This window comes from Coturnix japonica, unplaced genomic scaffold (genome assembly GCF_054131305.1).
Source record: "Coturnix japonica strain WE unplaced genomic scaffold, WE-NBRP24 Scf226, whole genome shotgun sequence".
Lineage (NCBI taxonomy): Eukaryota > Metazoa > Chordata > Aves > Galliformes > Phasianidae > Coturnix > Coturnix japonica.
The window spans coordinates 4,953-17,628 of record NW_028189129.1 but is presented as its reverse complement, the minus strand read 5'-3'; the positions used below and the strand labels follow the sequence as shown (position 1 = coordinate 17,628).

The following is a 12,676-nucleotide window of genomic DNA, read 5'->3' as shown; positions in this document are numbered from 1 at the left end:
TGTGTGGTTGTGTTGTGTTGTGTGGTTGAGTTGCTTTAGGGTTGTGTTGTTGTGTTGTTGTGTGGTTGTGTTGTGTTGTTGTGTTGTGTTGTTGTGTTGTTGTGTTGTTGTATTGTGGGGTTGCTGATGCCGGGCAATATGGCTGCCACGTCCAGAACCCCGTCAGCCACAACTACAGCAGGGAGGTCAACCTCAGCGTGGCCTGTGAGTGGGGTTGTGTTGTTGTGTTGTGTTGTTGTGGGGTTGTGTTGTTGTGTTATTGTGTGGTTGTGTTGTTGTGTTGTTATGGGGTTGTGTTGTGTTGTTGTGTTGTTGTGTTGTTGTGTTGTTGTGTTGTGTTGTTGTGCTGCTGTGTTGTGGGATTGAGTTGTGTTGTTGCGTTGTTGTGGGGTTGTGTGGTTGTGTTGTGTTGTTGTGTTGTGTTCTGGGGTTGAGTTGTGTTGTGTTGATATGTGGTTGTGTTGTTGAGTTGCTTTAGGGTTGTGTTGTGTTATTGTGGGGTTATGTTGAGTTGTTATGGGGTTGTGGTGTTGTGTTGTTGTGTTGTTGTATTGTGTTGTTGTGTTGTGTTGTTGTGGGGTTGTGTTGAGTTGTTGAGCTGCTTTAGGGTTGTTTTGTGTTGTTACGGGGTTGTGTTGTGTTGTTGTGGGGTTGTGTTGAGTTGTTATGGGGTTGTGGGGTTGTGTTGTGTTGTTGTGTTGAGCTGTTGAGTTGCTATGGGGTTGTGTTGTGTTGTGTTGTTGTGTTGTTGTGTTGTGTTGTTGTATTGTGGGGTTGTTGATGCCGGGCAATATGGCTGCCACGTCCAGAACCCCGTCAGCCACAACTACAGCAGGGAGGTCAACCTCAGCGTGGCCTGTGAGTGGGGTTGTGGTGTTGTGTTGTGTTGTTGTGTTGTGTTGAGTTGTTGAGTTGCTTTAGGGTTGTGTTGTTGTGTTGTGGGGTTGTGTTGTTGTGTTGTTGTGGGGTTGTGTTGTTGTGTTGTGGGGTTGTGTTGTGGGGTTGTTGTATTGTGGGGTTGAGTAGTTGTGTTGTGTTGTTGTGGGGTTGTTGACACCGGGCAATATGGCTGCCACGTCCAGAACCCCGTCAGCCACAACTACAGCAGGGAGGTCAACCTCAGCGTGGCCTGTGAGTGGGGTTGTGTTGTTGTGTTGTTGTGAGGTTGTGTTGTTGTGTTATTGTGTTGTGTGGTTGTGTTGTGTTGTTGTGTTGTGTTGTGTTGTTGAGTTGTTGTGTTGTGTTGTTGTGGGGTTGTGTTGAGTTGTTGAGCTGCTTTGGGGTTGTATTGTGTTGTTATGGGGTTGTGTTGTGTTGTGTTGTTGTGTTGTGGGGTTGTTGTATTGTGGGGTTGAGTTGTGTTGTTGTGTTGTTGTGTTGAGTTGTTGAGTTGCTTTAGGGTTGTGTTGTGTTGTTATGGGGTTGTGTTCTTGTGTAGTGTTATTGTGGGGTTGTGGGGTTGTGTTGTGTTATGGGGTTGAGTTGTGTTGTTATGTGGTTGTGTTGTGTTGTTGTGGGGTTGTGTTGAGTTGTTGATTTGCTTTAGGGTTGTGTTGTTGTGTTGTTGTGTGGTTGTGTTGTGTTGTTGTGTTGTGTTGTGTTGTTGTGGGGTTCCTGACGCCGGGCAATATGGCTGCCACGTCCAGAACCCCGTCAGCCACAACTACAGCAGGGAGGTCAACCTCAGCGTGGCCTGTGAGTGGGGTTGTGTTGTTGTGTTGTTGTGGGGTTGTGTGGTTGTGTTATTGTGTGGTTGTGTTGTTGTGTTGTGTTGTGTTGTTGAGTTGCTTTAGGGTTGTGTTGTGTTGCTGTGGGGTTGTGAGGTTGTGTTGTGTTGTGTTGTGGAGTTGTATTGTTGTGTTGTGTTGTTGTGGGGTTGTGTTGAGTTGTTGAGTTGCTTTAGGGTTGTGTTGTTGTGGGGTTGTGTGGTTGCGTTGTGTTGTGTTGTGGGGGTGTTGTGTTGTTGTATTGTATGGTTGTTGTATTGTGGTGTTATATTGTGGGGTTGAGTTGTTGTGTTGTGTTGTGTTGTTGTGAGGTTGTTGTATTGTGGGGTTGTATTGTGTTGTTGTGTTGTGTTGTTGAGTTGTTGTGTTGTGTTGTGTTGTTGTGAGGTTGTTGTATTGTGGGGTTGTATTGTGTTGTTGTGTTGTGTTGTTGTGTTGTTGTGTTGTTGTGTTGTTGAGTTGCTTTAGGGTTGTGTTGTGTTGTGTTGTGTTGTGGGGGTGTTGTGTTTTTGTATTGTATGGTTGTTGTGTTGTGGGGTTGTGTTGTTGTGGGGTTGTTGTGTTGTTGTGGGGTTGTTATGTTGTTGTGGGGTTGTTGTGTTGTTGTGGGGTTGTGTTGAGTTGCTGAGTTGCTTTAGGGTTGTGTGGTGTTGTGTTGTGTGGTTGTGTTGAGTTGTTAGGCTGCTATGAGGTTGTGTTGTTGTGGGGTTGAGTTGTTGAGCTGCTTTAGGGTTGTGTTGTGTTGTTATGGGGTTGTGTCGTTGTGTTGTGTTGTGTTGTTGTGTTGTGGGGTTGTTGTATTGTGGGGTTGTGTTGTGTTGTTGTGTTGTGGGGTTGTTGTATTGTGGGGTTGTGTTGTGTTGTTGTGTTGTTGTGGGGTTGTGTTGAGTTGTTGAGTTGCTTTAGGGTTGTGTTGTTGTGGGGTTGTGTGGTTGTAGGGTTGTGTTGTGGGGTTGTGTTGAGTTGTGTTGTTGTGTTGAGTCGTTTGGCTGCTATGGGGTTGTGTTGTTGTGGGGTTGTGTTGTTGAGTTGTTGTGTTGTGTTGTGTTATGGGGTTGTGTGGTGTTGTGTGGTTGTGTTGTGTTGTTATGGGGTTGTGTTGTTGTGTTGTGTTGTTGTGTTGTTGCAGGGTTGTGTTGAGTTGTTGAGTTGCTTTAGGGTTGTGTTGTCGAGTTGTTGTGTTGTTGTGTGGTTGTGTTGTGTTGTGGGGTTGTGTTGTGTTGTTGTGGGGTTGTGTGGTTGTGTTGTTGGGCTGCTATGGGGTTGTGTTGTGTTGTTGTGTTGTTGTGGGGTTGTGTTGTGTTGTTGTGTTGTTGTGGGGTTGTATTGTGGGGTTGTGTTGTGTTGTTGTGTTGTTATGGGGTTGTGTTGTGTTGTTGTGTTGTGTTGTTATGGGGTTGTGTTGTTGTGGGTTTGTGTAGTTGTGTTGTTGTGGTGTGTTGTTGTGTTGTTGTGTTGTGTTGTGTTGAGCTGTTGAGTTGCTATGGGGTTGTGTTGTGTTGTTATGGGGTTGTGTTGTATTGTGGTGTGTTGTTATGGGATTGAGTTGTGTTGTTGTGTTGTTGTGTTGTTGTGTTGTGTTGTTGTGTTGTTGTCTTGTTGTGTTGTTGTGTTGTGTTGTTTCGTTGTGTAGTTGTGGGGATGTGTCACCATTCACTCCATCGCCCCCATTGACCCCATTGCCCCCATTACCCCCATTAACCCCATTACCCCCATTACCCCCATTAACCCCATAGCCCCCATTGACCCCAATTACCCACATGACCCCACAGGACCCCCCCATGACCCCATTTAACCTCATGTGACCCCATGACCTCCTATGACCCCAAATGACCCCGATGACCTCAGGTAACCCCACTCTCCTCCATTACAGACGGTCCGGACTGGGCGACCCCATATAACCCCATATAACCCAATATAACCCCATATAACCCCATATCCCCCCATATCACCCCATATAACCCCATATCCCCCCATACCTCCCCATATCCCCCCATATAACCCCATATAACCCCATATCCCCCCATATAACCCCATATAACCCCTATATTTTCCCCTACAGACGGCCCTGACTGGGCGACCATCTTCCCTCACATAACCCCATGACCCCATATAACCCCATATAACCCCATATAACCCCCTATAACCCCATAGCCCCCATATAACCCCATATAACCCCATATCCCCCCATATAACCCCATATAACCCCATATAACCCCATATAACCCCATATACCCCAATATAACCCCATGACCCCCTGTATCCCCATGACCTCATATAACCCCATATCCCCCCATATCCCCCCATATCCCCCCCATATAACCCCATATCCCCCCATATCCCCCCATATCCCCCCATATCCCCCCATATAACCCCATATAACCCCATATAACCCCATATAACCCCATATCCCCCCATATTACCCCATATACCCCCATATAACCCCATATAACCCCATATAACCCCATATAACCCCATATAACCCCATATAACCCATATAACCCCATATAACCCCATATAACCCCATATAACCCCATATAACCCCATATAACCCCATATCCCCCCATATCCCCCCATATCCCCCCATATAACCCCATATAACCCCATATAACCCCATATAACCCCATATAACCCCATATATCCCCCCATATAACCCCATATAACCCCATATCCCCCCATATAACCCCATATCCCCCCATATCCCCCCATATAACCCCATATCCCCCCATATAACCCCATATATCCCCTCTATTTTCCCCTACAGACGGCCCGGACTGGGCGACCATCTTCCCCCACTCCACGATCGTCCTCCCCTTATGGTCGGAGCTGACCCTCCATTGCTCGGCCCCGTCCTTCCCCCCCGCCCTCATCACCTGGGGGCGGGACAACCTCACCTTGGGGGCGGGGCCTGAGCTCCACCTGGTATTGGTTGATTACGCCCATTTCGGAAGAGTGACGTGTCTGGCGACCAATCCGGTGACGGCGTTCGCTGCCGACACCCACGTGGAGCTGCGAATGGAAACGGGTCGGGGGCGGGGCTTAACAAAGGGGCGGGGCTAAAGGAATGGGTGGGGCTTAAAAGGGGCGGGGCTTAGCTAGGGGGCGGGGCTTAAGGAGGGGGCGTGATTATGAGGGAAAGGGGCGGGGCTTAAGGAGGGGGCGGGGCTTTAAATGGGGGCGGGGCTTAAAATGGGGCGGGGCTTATGGTTGGGGTGGAGCTTAGCCAGGGGGGCGGGGCTTAAGGAGGAGGCGGGGCTTAGAGTGGGGACTGGGCTTATGGAGGGGGCGGGGTTATGGGGAAAGGGGGTGGGGCTTAAGAAAGGGGGTGGGGCTTAGATATGGGGTGGAGCTTAAATGGGGTGGAGCTACAAGCTCGAGGGGTTAAAGAGAGGGCGGGGCTTAAAAGGGGGCGGGGCTTAGATCTGGGACGAAGCTTAAAATGGGGGCGGGGCTTAGAGAGGGGGCGGGGCTACAAGGACGATGGGTTAAAGAGGGGGCGGGGCTTAAAAGGGGGTGGGGCTTATAGAGGGGAGGGGCTTAAGGAGGGGTGGGGCTTAGATGTGGGCGGGGCTTAGGGAGGGGGCGGGGCTTAAGGAGGCGAGGGGCTTATAATGGGGGCGGGGCTTAAAGGGGGCGGGGCTTATGGAGGGGGCGGGGCTTATAGAGGGGGTGGTGTTTAAAATGGGGCGTGGCTTAAGGAGGGGGCGGAGCTTAACAAAGGGGGCGGGTCCAATAAGGAGAGTGGGGGGGGGCATAATGATGGGCGGGGCTTAAGGGGGCGTGGCTTATAGAGGGGTGTGGCTTAGGGTGGGGGCGGGGCTTAGGGAAGGGGCGGGGCTTATGGTAAAGGGGCGGGGCTTGTGGTAAAAGGGGCTTATGATAGAGGCAGTGTGGCTTGTGGTAAAGGAGGAGTTGCTTATGGTAAAGGGGCGGAGCTTGAGTAAAGGGGGCGGGGCTTGTGATAAGGGGGGCGGGGTTTATGTTGAATGGGGCAGGGCTTGTTTAAAGGGGCGGGGCTTATGGAAAGGGGGCGGGGCTTATGTTGGATGAGGACAGGGCTTGTTTAAAGGGGCGGGGCTTGTGATAAAGGGGGGCGGGGCTTATGTTGAATGGGGGCGGGGCTTGTGAAAAGGGGGCACGGCTTATAGTTAAAGGGGCGTGGCTTATGGGAAGGGGGCGGGGCTTGTGGGAAGGGGCGGGGCTTATGGTAAGGGGGCTGGGCTTATGGTGAACGAGGGCAGGGCTTGTTTAAAGGGGCGGGGCTTGTGGTAAAGGGGGGCGGGGCTTATGTAAATGAGCGTGGCTTATAGTAAAGGGCTGGGGCTTATGGTAAAGGGGGCGTGGCTTATTGTAAAGGGCGGGGCTTGTGGTAAAGGGGGCGTGGCTTATTGTAAAGGGGCGTGGCTTATGACAGGGGGTGGGGCTTATGTTGAATGGGGCGCTGCTTGTTTAAAGGGGCGGGGCTTGTGGTAAAGGGGGCGGGGCTTGTGGAAAGGGGCGGGGCTTATGGTAAAGGGGGCGTGGCTTATGATAAGGGGTGGGGCTTGTGGCAAAGGGGGGCGGGACTTATTTTAAAAGGGCGGGGCTTGTGACAAGGGGGGTGGTATGGTGAAGGGGCGGGGCTTGTGGAAAGGGGGCGTGGCTTATCGTTAAAGGGGCGGGGCTTGTTGTTAAAGGGGCGGAGCTTATGGTAAAGGGGGCGGGGCTTGTGATAAAGGGGCGTGGCTTGTGGTAAGGGGGCGGGGCTTATGTTGAATGAGGGCAGGGCTTGCGGTAAAGGGGGCGGAGCTTATGTAAATGGGCGTGGCTTATAGTAAAGGGGGCGGGGCTTATGTTGAATGGGGGCGGGGCTTGTTTAAAGGAGGCGTGGCTTACGGTAATGGGAGGAGCTTATGGTAAAGGGGGTGGGGCTTGTGGCAAAGGGGCGGGGCTTATGGTAAAGGGGGCGTGGCTTGTTGTAAAGGGGGCGGGGCTTGATGCTGTGTTTCCCTTCCTCATTTCCTCCCTGTTTCCTCCAGGTCCGTCTGGGGGGTTCGTTGCCTGGATCGTACTGGGAGCACTGGGGGGACTGGGACTGATGGTGGTCATGGGGGTCCTGGCCTGGAGATACCTGCGCAGGTGATGAATGAATGGGGGCTGAGGGGGGAAATGAGGCCAAAAGTGGTCCCAAAATGGTCAGAAATGGACCCAAAATGATCAGAAAAGGCCCCGAAATGGCCTCATTTATCAGATATCCACCCAAAATGGCCACAAAATGGCCAAAGATGAGCCCAAAGTGGCCTCAAATAGCAGAAATCCACCCAAAATGGCCCCAAAATTGCCACAAATGGCACCAAAATGACCCCAAAGTGGCCTCAAGTATCAGAAATCCACCCAAAATGGCCCCAAAATGGTCAAATTTGAACCCAAAATGGCCACTATTGGCACCAAAATGGCCCCAAAATGGCCAAAGATGAGCCCAAAATGGCCTCAAATATCAGAAATCCACCCAAAATGGCCCCAAAAAGGTCAAATTTGAACCCAAAATGGCCACTATTGGCACCAAAATGGCCCCAAAACGGCCAAAGATGAGCCCAAAATGGCCCCAAAATGGCCAAAAATGTCACAAATCCACCCAAAATGGCCCCAAAATGGCCAAAGATGAGCCCAAAGTGGCCTCAAATAGCAGAAATCCACCCAAAATGGCCCCAAAATGGCCAGAAATGGCACCAAAATGAGCCCAAAATGGCCTCAAATATCAGAAATCCACCCAAAATGGCCCCAAATGGCCCAAAATGGCCAAAGATGTCACAAAACCACCCAAAATGGCCCAAAATGGCCAAAGATGAGCCCAAAGTGGCCTCAAATAGCAGAAATCCACCCAAAATGGCTCCAAAATGGCCAAATTTGAGCCCAAAATGGCCACTATTGGCACCAAAATGGCCCCAAAATGGCCTCAAATATCAGAAATCCACCCATAATGGCACCCAAATGGCCCCAAAATGGACTCAAATGGCCCCAAAATGGCCAAAAATGTCACAAATCCACCCAAAATGGCCACAAAATGGACAAAGATGAGCCCAAAATGGCCAAAAATGTCACAAATCCACCCAAAATGGCCCCAAAATGGCCAAAGATGAGCCCAAAATGGCCACTATTGGCACCAAAATGACCCCAAAATGGCCTCAAATGTGACAAGGCCACACTAAATGGCCCCAAATGGCCCCAAAATGGCCAAAGATGAGCCCAAAATGGCCTCAAATATCTGAAATCCACCCAAAATGGTCCCAAAATGGCCAGAAATGGCACCAAAATGACCCCAAAATGGCCTCAAATATCAGAAATCCACCCAAAATGGCCCCAAAATGGTCAAATTTGAACCCAAAATGGCCACTATTGGCACCAAAATGGCCCCAAAATGGCCTCAAATATCAGAAATCCACCCATAATGGCACCCAAATGGCCCCAAAATGGCCAAAGATGAGCCCAAAATGGCCCCAAATAGCCCCAAAATGGCCAAAGATGAGCCCAAAATGGCCCCAAAATGGCCTCATTTCTCAGATATCCACCCAAAATGGCCACGAAATGGACAAAGATGAGCCCAAAGTGGCCTCAAATAGCAGAAATCCACGCAAAATGGCCCCAAAATGGTCAAATTTGAGCCCAAAATGGCCACTAATGGCACCCAAATGGCCCCAAAATGGCCAAAGATGAGCCCAAAATGGCCCCCAAATGAGGCCCCAAGTGGTCCCAAAATGGTCAGAAATGGCCCCGAAATGGCCTCATTTCTCAGATATCCACCCAAAATGGCCACAAAAATGGACAAAGATGAGCCCAAAGTGGCCTCAAATAGCAGAAATCCATCCAAAATGGCCCCAAAATGGCAAGAAATGGCAACAAAATGACCTCAAAATGGCCTCAAATGTGACAAGGCCACACTAAATGGCCCCAAATGGCTCCAAAATGGCCAAAGATGAGCCCAAAATGGCCTCAAATATCAGAAATCCACCCAAAATGGCCCCAAAATGGTCAAATTTGAGCCCAAAATGGCCACTAATGGCACCAAAATGGCCCCAAAACAGCCAAAGATGAGCCCAAAATGGCCCCAAATGGCCCCAAAATGGCCAAAGATGAGCCCAAAGTGGCCTCAAATAGCAGAAATCCACCCAAAATGGCCCCAAAATGGTCACATTTGTACCCAAAATGGCCACTATTGGCACCAAAATGGCCCCAAAATGGCCTCAAATATCAGAAATCTACCCATAATGGCACCCAAATGGCCCCAAAATGGCCAAAGATGAGCCCCAAATGGCCCCAAATGGCCCCAAAATGACCAAAAATGTCACAAATCCACCTAAAATGGCCACAAATGGCAACAAAATGACCCTAAAATGGCCTCAAATGGGACAAGGCCACACTAAATGGCCCCAAATGGCTCCAAAATGGCCAAAGATGAGCCCGAAATGGCCTCAAATAGCAGAAATCCACCCAAAATGGCCCCAAAATGGCAACAAATGGCACCAAAATGACCCCAAAATGGCCTCAAATGTGACAAGGCCACACTAAATGGCCCCAAAATGGCTACAAATGGCCCCAAAATGGCCTCAAAAATCAGAAATCCACCCAAAATGGCCCCAAAATGGCAACAAATGGCACCAAAATGAGCCCAAAGTGGCCTCAAATATCAGAAATCCACCCAAAATGGCCCCAAAATGGTCACATTTGAGCCCAAAATGGCCACTAATGGCACCAAAATGGCCCCAAAATGGTCAGAGATCCACCAATTTCCCCTTAATTTCCCCTTATTTCCCCCTATTTCCCCCAAATTTCCCCCAATTCCCCCCAATTTCCCCTTATTTCCCCCCAAATTCCCCCATATTCCCCCCAATTCCCCCATTTTCCCCCCTAATTCCCCCATATTCCCCCTTATTTCCCCCATTTTCCCCCCAAATCCCCCTACTCCCCCCCTATTTCCCCCATTTTCCCCCCCATTTCCCCCCTATTTCCCCCAAATCCCCCCATTTCCCCCTATTTCCCCAATATTTCCCCCATTTTCCCCTTATTTCCCCCCCAAATTCCCCATTTTCCCCCAATTTCCCCTTATTTCCCCCTAATTCCCCCTTATTTCCCCCCATTTCCCCCAAATCCCCCCAATTCCCCCCATATTCCCCAATTTTCCCCCCAAAATTCCTCCCTATTTCCCCCTTATTTTCCCCAAATCCCCCCAATTTCCCCCTTATTTCCCTTTATTTCCCCCTATTTCCCCCCCTATTTCCCCTTATTTTCCACCCTAATTTCCCCTTATTTCCCCCATTTCCCCCATATTCCCCCCAATTCCCCCTTATTTCCCCCAAATCCCCCCCAATTCCCCCCTATTTCCCTTATTTCCCCCCAAATCCCCCCAAATCTCCCCAATTTCCCCCATTTTCCCCCATATTCCCCCTTATTTCCCCCCAATTTCCCCTATTTTCCCCCAATTTTCCCCTTATCTCCCCCTATTTCCCCCCATTTCCTCCAAATCCCCCCTAATTCCCCTTATTTCCCCCATTTTCCTCCCTAATTCCCCCAAATCCCCCAATTTCCCCCTATTTCCCCCTTATTTCCCCCTATTTCCCCCTATTTCCCCCTTATTTCCCCCAAATCTCCCCCAAATCCCCCCAATTTCCCCCTTATTTCCCCCATATCCCCCCAATTTCCCCTTATTTCCCCCCAATTTCCCCCTTATTTCCCCCAAATCCCCCCAATTCCCCCCCATATCTCCTTTATTTTCCCCCAAATCCCCCAATTTCCCCCTTATTTCCCCCATTTTCCCCCCTATTTCCTCTTATTTCCCCATATTTCCCCTTATTTCCCCCCAAATCTCCCCCCAATTTCCCCCTTATTTTCCCCAAATCCCCCCAATTTCCCCTTATTTCCCCCCATTTCCCCCCTCTTTCCCCTTATTTCCCCCTATTTCCCCCATATTCCCCCTTATTTCCCCTTATTTCCCCCCAATCCCCCCCAATTTCCCCCATATTTCCCCCATTTTCCCCCTTATTTCCCCCAATTTCCCCCTTATTTCCCCCATTTCCCCCATATGCCCCCTTATTTCCCCCAAATCTCTCCCAAACCCCCCTATTTCCCCTAAATCCCCCCTTATTTCCCCTTTATTTCCCCCAATTTCCCCCCTATTCCCCCTTATTTCCCCCATATTCCCCCATATTTCTCCCCTATTTCCCCCTTATCTGCCCCAAATCCCCCCTATTTCCCCCAAATCCCCCCAATTTCCCCCACTATTTCCCCCAATTTCCCCCTTATTTCCCCCTAATTCCCCCAAATCCCCCCAATTTCCCCCTTATTTCCCCATATTTCCCCCTTATTTCCCCCAATTTCCCCCAATTTCCCCTTATTTCCCCCATATTTCCCCCTATTTCCCCTTATTTCCCCCCATTTCCCCCCATATTCCCCCTTATTTCCCCCATTTTCCCCCCTATTTCCTCTTATTTCCCCATATTTCCCCCAAATCCCCCCAATTTCCCCCAAATCTCCCCCAAATCCCCCCTATTTTCCCCCTTATTTCCCCCAATTTGCCCCAAATCCCCCAATTTCCCCCTTATTTCCGCATATTTCCCCCATATTTCCCCCAATTTCCCCTTATTTCCCCCTTATTTCCCCCAAATCCCCCCCAATTCCCCCCTATTACCCCCTTATTTCCCCCTATTTCCCCCAAATCTCCCCAAAATCTCCCCCAAATCCCCCCAAATCCCCCTTATTTCTCCCAAATCCCCCCAATTTACCCCAATTTCCCCTTATTTCCCCCCAATTTCCCCCAATTCCCCCCTATTTCCCCCATTTCCCCCCTTATTCCCCCTTATTTTCCCCCTATTCCCCCCTTATTTCCCCCAAATCCCCCCAATTTCCCCTTATTTCCCCCCAAATTCCCCTATATTCCCCATTATTTCCCCCTTATTTCCCCCAAATCTCCCCATTTTCCCCTTATTTCCCCCCTAATTCCCCAAATCCCCCCTATTTTCCCCCTATTTCCCCCATTTTCCCCCCATTTCCCCAAATCCCCCCAATTTCCCCTTATTTCCCCCTTATTTCCCCCCATTTCCCCCTTATTTCCCCCCCATTTCCCCCCAAATCCCCCCAATTTCCCCCAAATCCCCCCAATTCCCCCCCATATCTCCCTTATTTTCCCCCAAATCCCCCAATTTCCCCCTTATTTCCCCATATTTCCCCATATTTCCCCCAATTTCCCCCTTATTTCCCCCAAATCTCCCCCAAATCCCCCCAAATCCCCCCAATTTCCCCCTAATTCCCCCTTATTTCCCCCTATTTCCCCCAAATCCCCCCAAATCCCCACCAAATCCCCCCAATTTCCCCCTTATTCCCCCCTATTTCCCCTTATTTCCCCCAATTCCCCCCCTATTACCCCTTTATTTCCCCCTATTTCCCCCTATTTCCCCCATATCCCCCTATATCCCCCATTAACATCTCCCCCCCCCCCCCTCAGACCCCGTCCCCCCCCAGAGACCCCCAAGGATTCGCCCCCCCCCACTGACACCAATGAGGACAACGCAGCCACGGTGAGGAGCCCCAAAATCCCCCATTTTCACCCCAAAATCCACCATTCAAACCCATCAACCTCCCCAAGACCCCCATAGACCCCTCAATTACCCCCCATTCACCCCATATCCCCCCCATATCCCCTCATATACCCCCCATATCCCCCCATATCCCCCCATATCCCCCATATCCCCCCCATATCCCCCCATATCCCCCATATCCCCCCCATATCCCCCCATATCCCCCCCATATCCCTCATATTCCCCCCATCTCCCCCCATATCCCCCATATCCCCCCCCATATCCCCCCCATATCCCCCCCATATCCCCCCATATCCCCCATATCCCCCATATCCCCCTATATCCCCCCCATATCCCCCCCATATCCCCCATATCCCCCCATATCCCCCCATATCCCCCATA

At 50.4% G+C, this 12,676-nt stretch overlaps 1 protein-coding gene across 1 annotated transcript; it reads left to right on the top strand.

Annotated features, from left to right (window-relative positions):
* The first annotated feature begins 1,065 nt into the window (after nucleotides 1-1,065).
* Nucleotides 1,066-12,352, top strand: LOC146750962 (cell adhesion molecule CEACAM6-like). Its single transcript, XM_085535914.1, has 5 exons — nucleotides 1,066-1,088; nucleotides 1,547-1,695; nucleotides 4,492-4,752; nucleotides 6,746-6,845; nucleotides 12,202-12,352. Exons 1-5 carry the CDS (start codon nucleotides 1,066-1,068, stop codon nucleotides 12,350-12,352), a joined length of 684 nt encoding a protein of 227 aa, XP_085392040.1.
* Nucleotides 12,353-12,676: the final 324 nt, after the last annotated feature.

What these genes read in the sequence shown, in the direction of transcription:
- LOC146750962 (XM_085535914.1), top strand. Translation starts at nt 1,066, where the DNA reads ATGGCTGCCACGTCCAGAACCCC. An exon ending in GCTGCCACGTCCAGAACCCC is followed by an intron (nt 1,089 to 1,546) that starts GTCAGCCACAAC and finishes GATTTGCTTTAG; the next exon opens with GGTTGTGTTGTTGTGTTGTT. An exon ending in GCCTGGAGATACCTGCGCAG is followed by an intron (nt 6,846 to 12,201) that starts GTGATGAATGAA and finishes CCCCCCCCTCAG; the next exon opens with ACCCCGTCCCCCCCCAGAGA.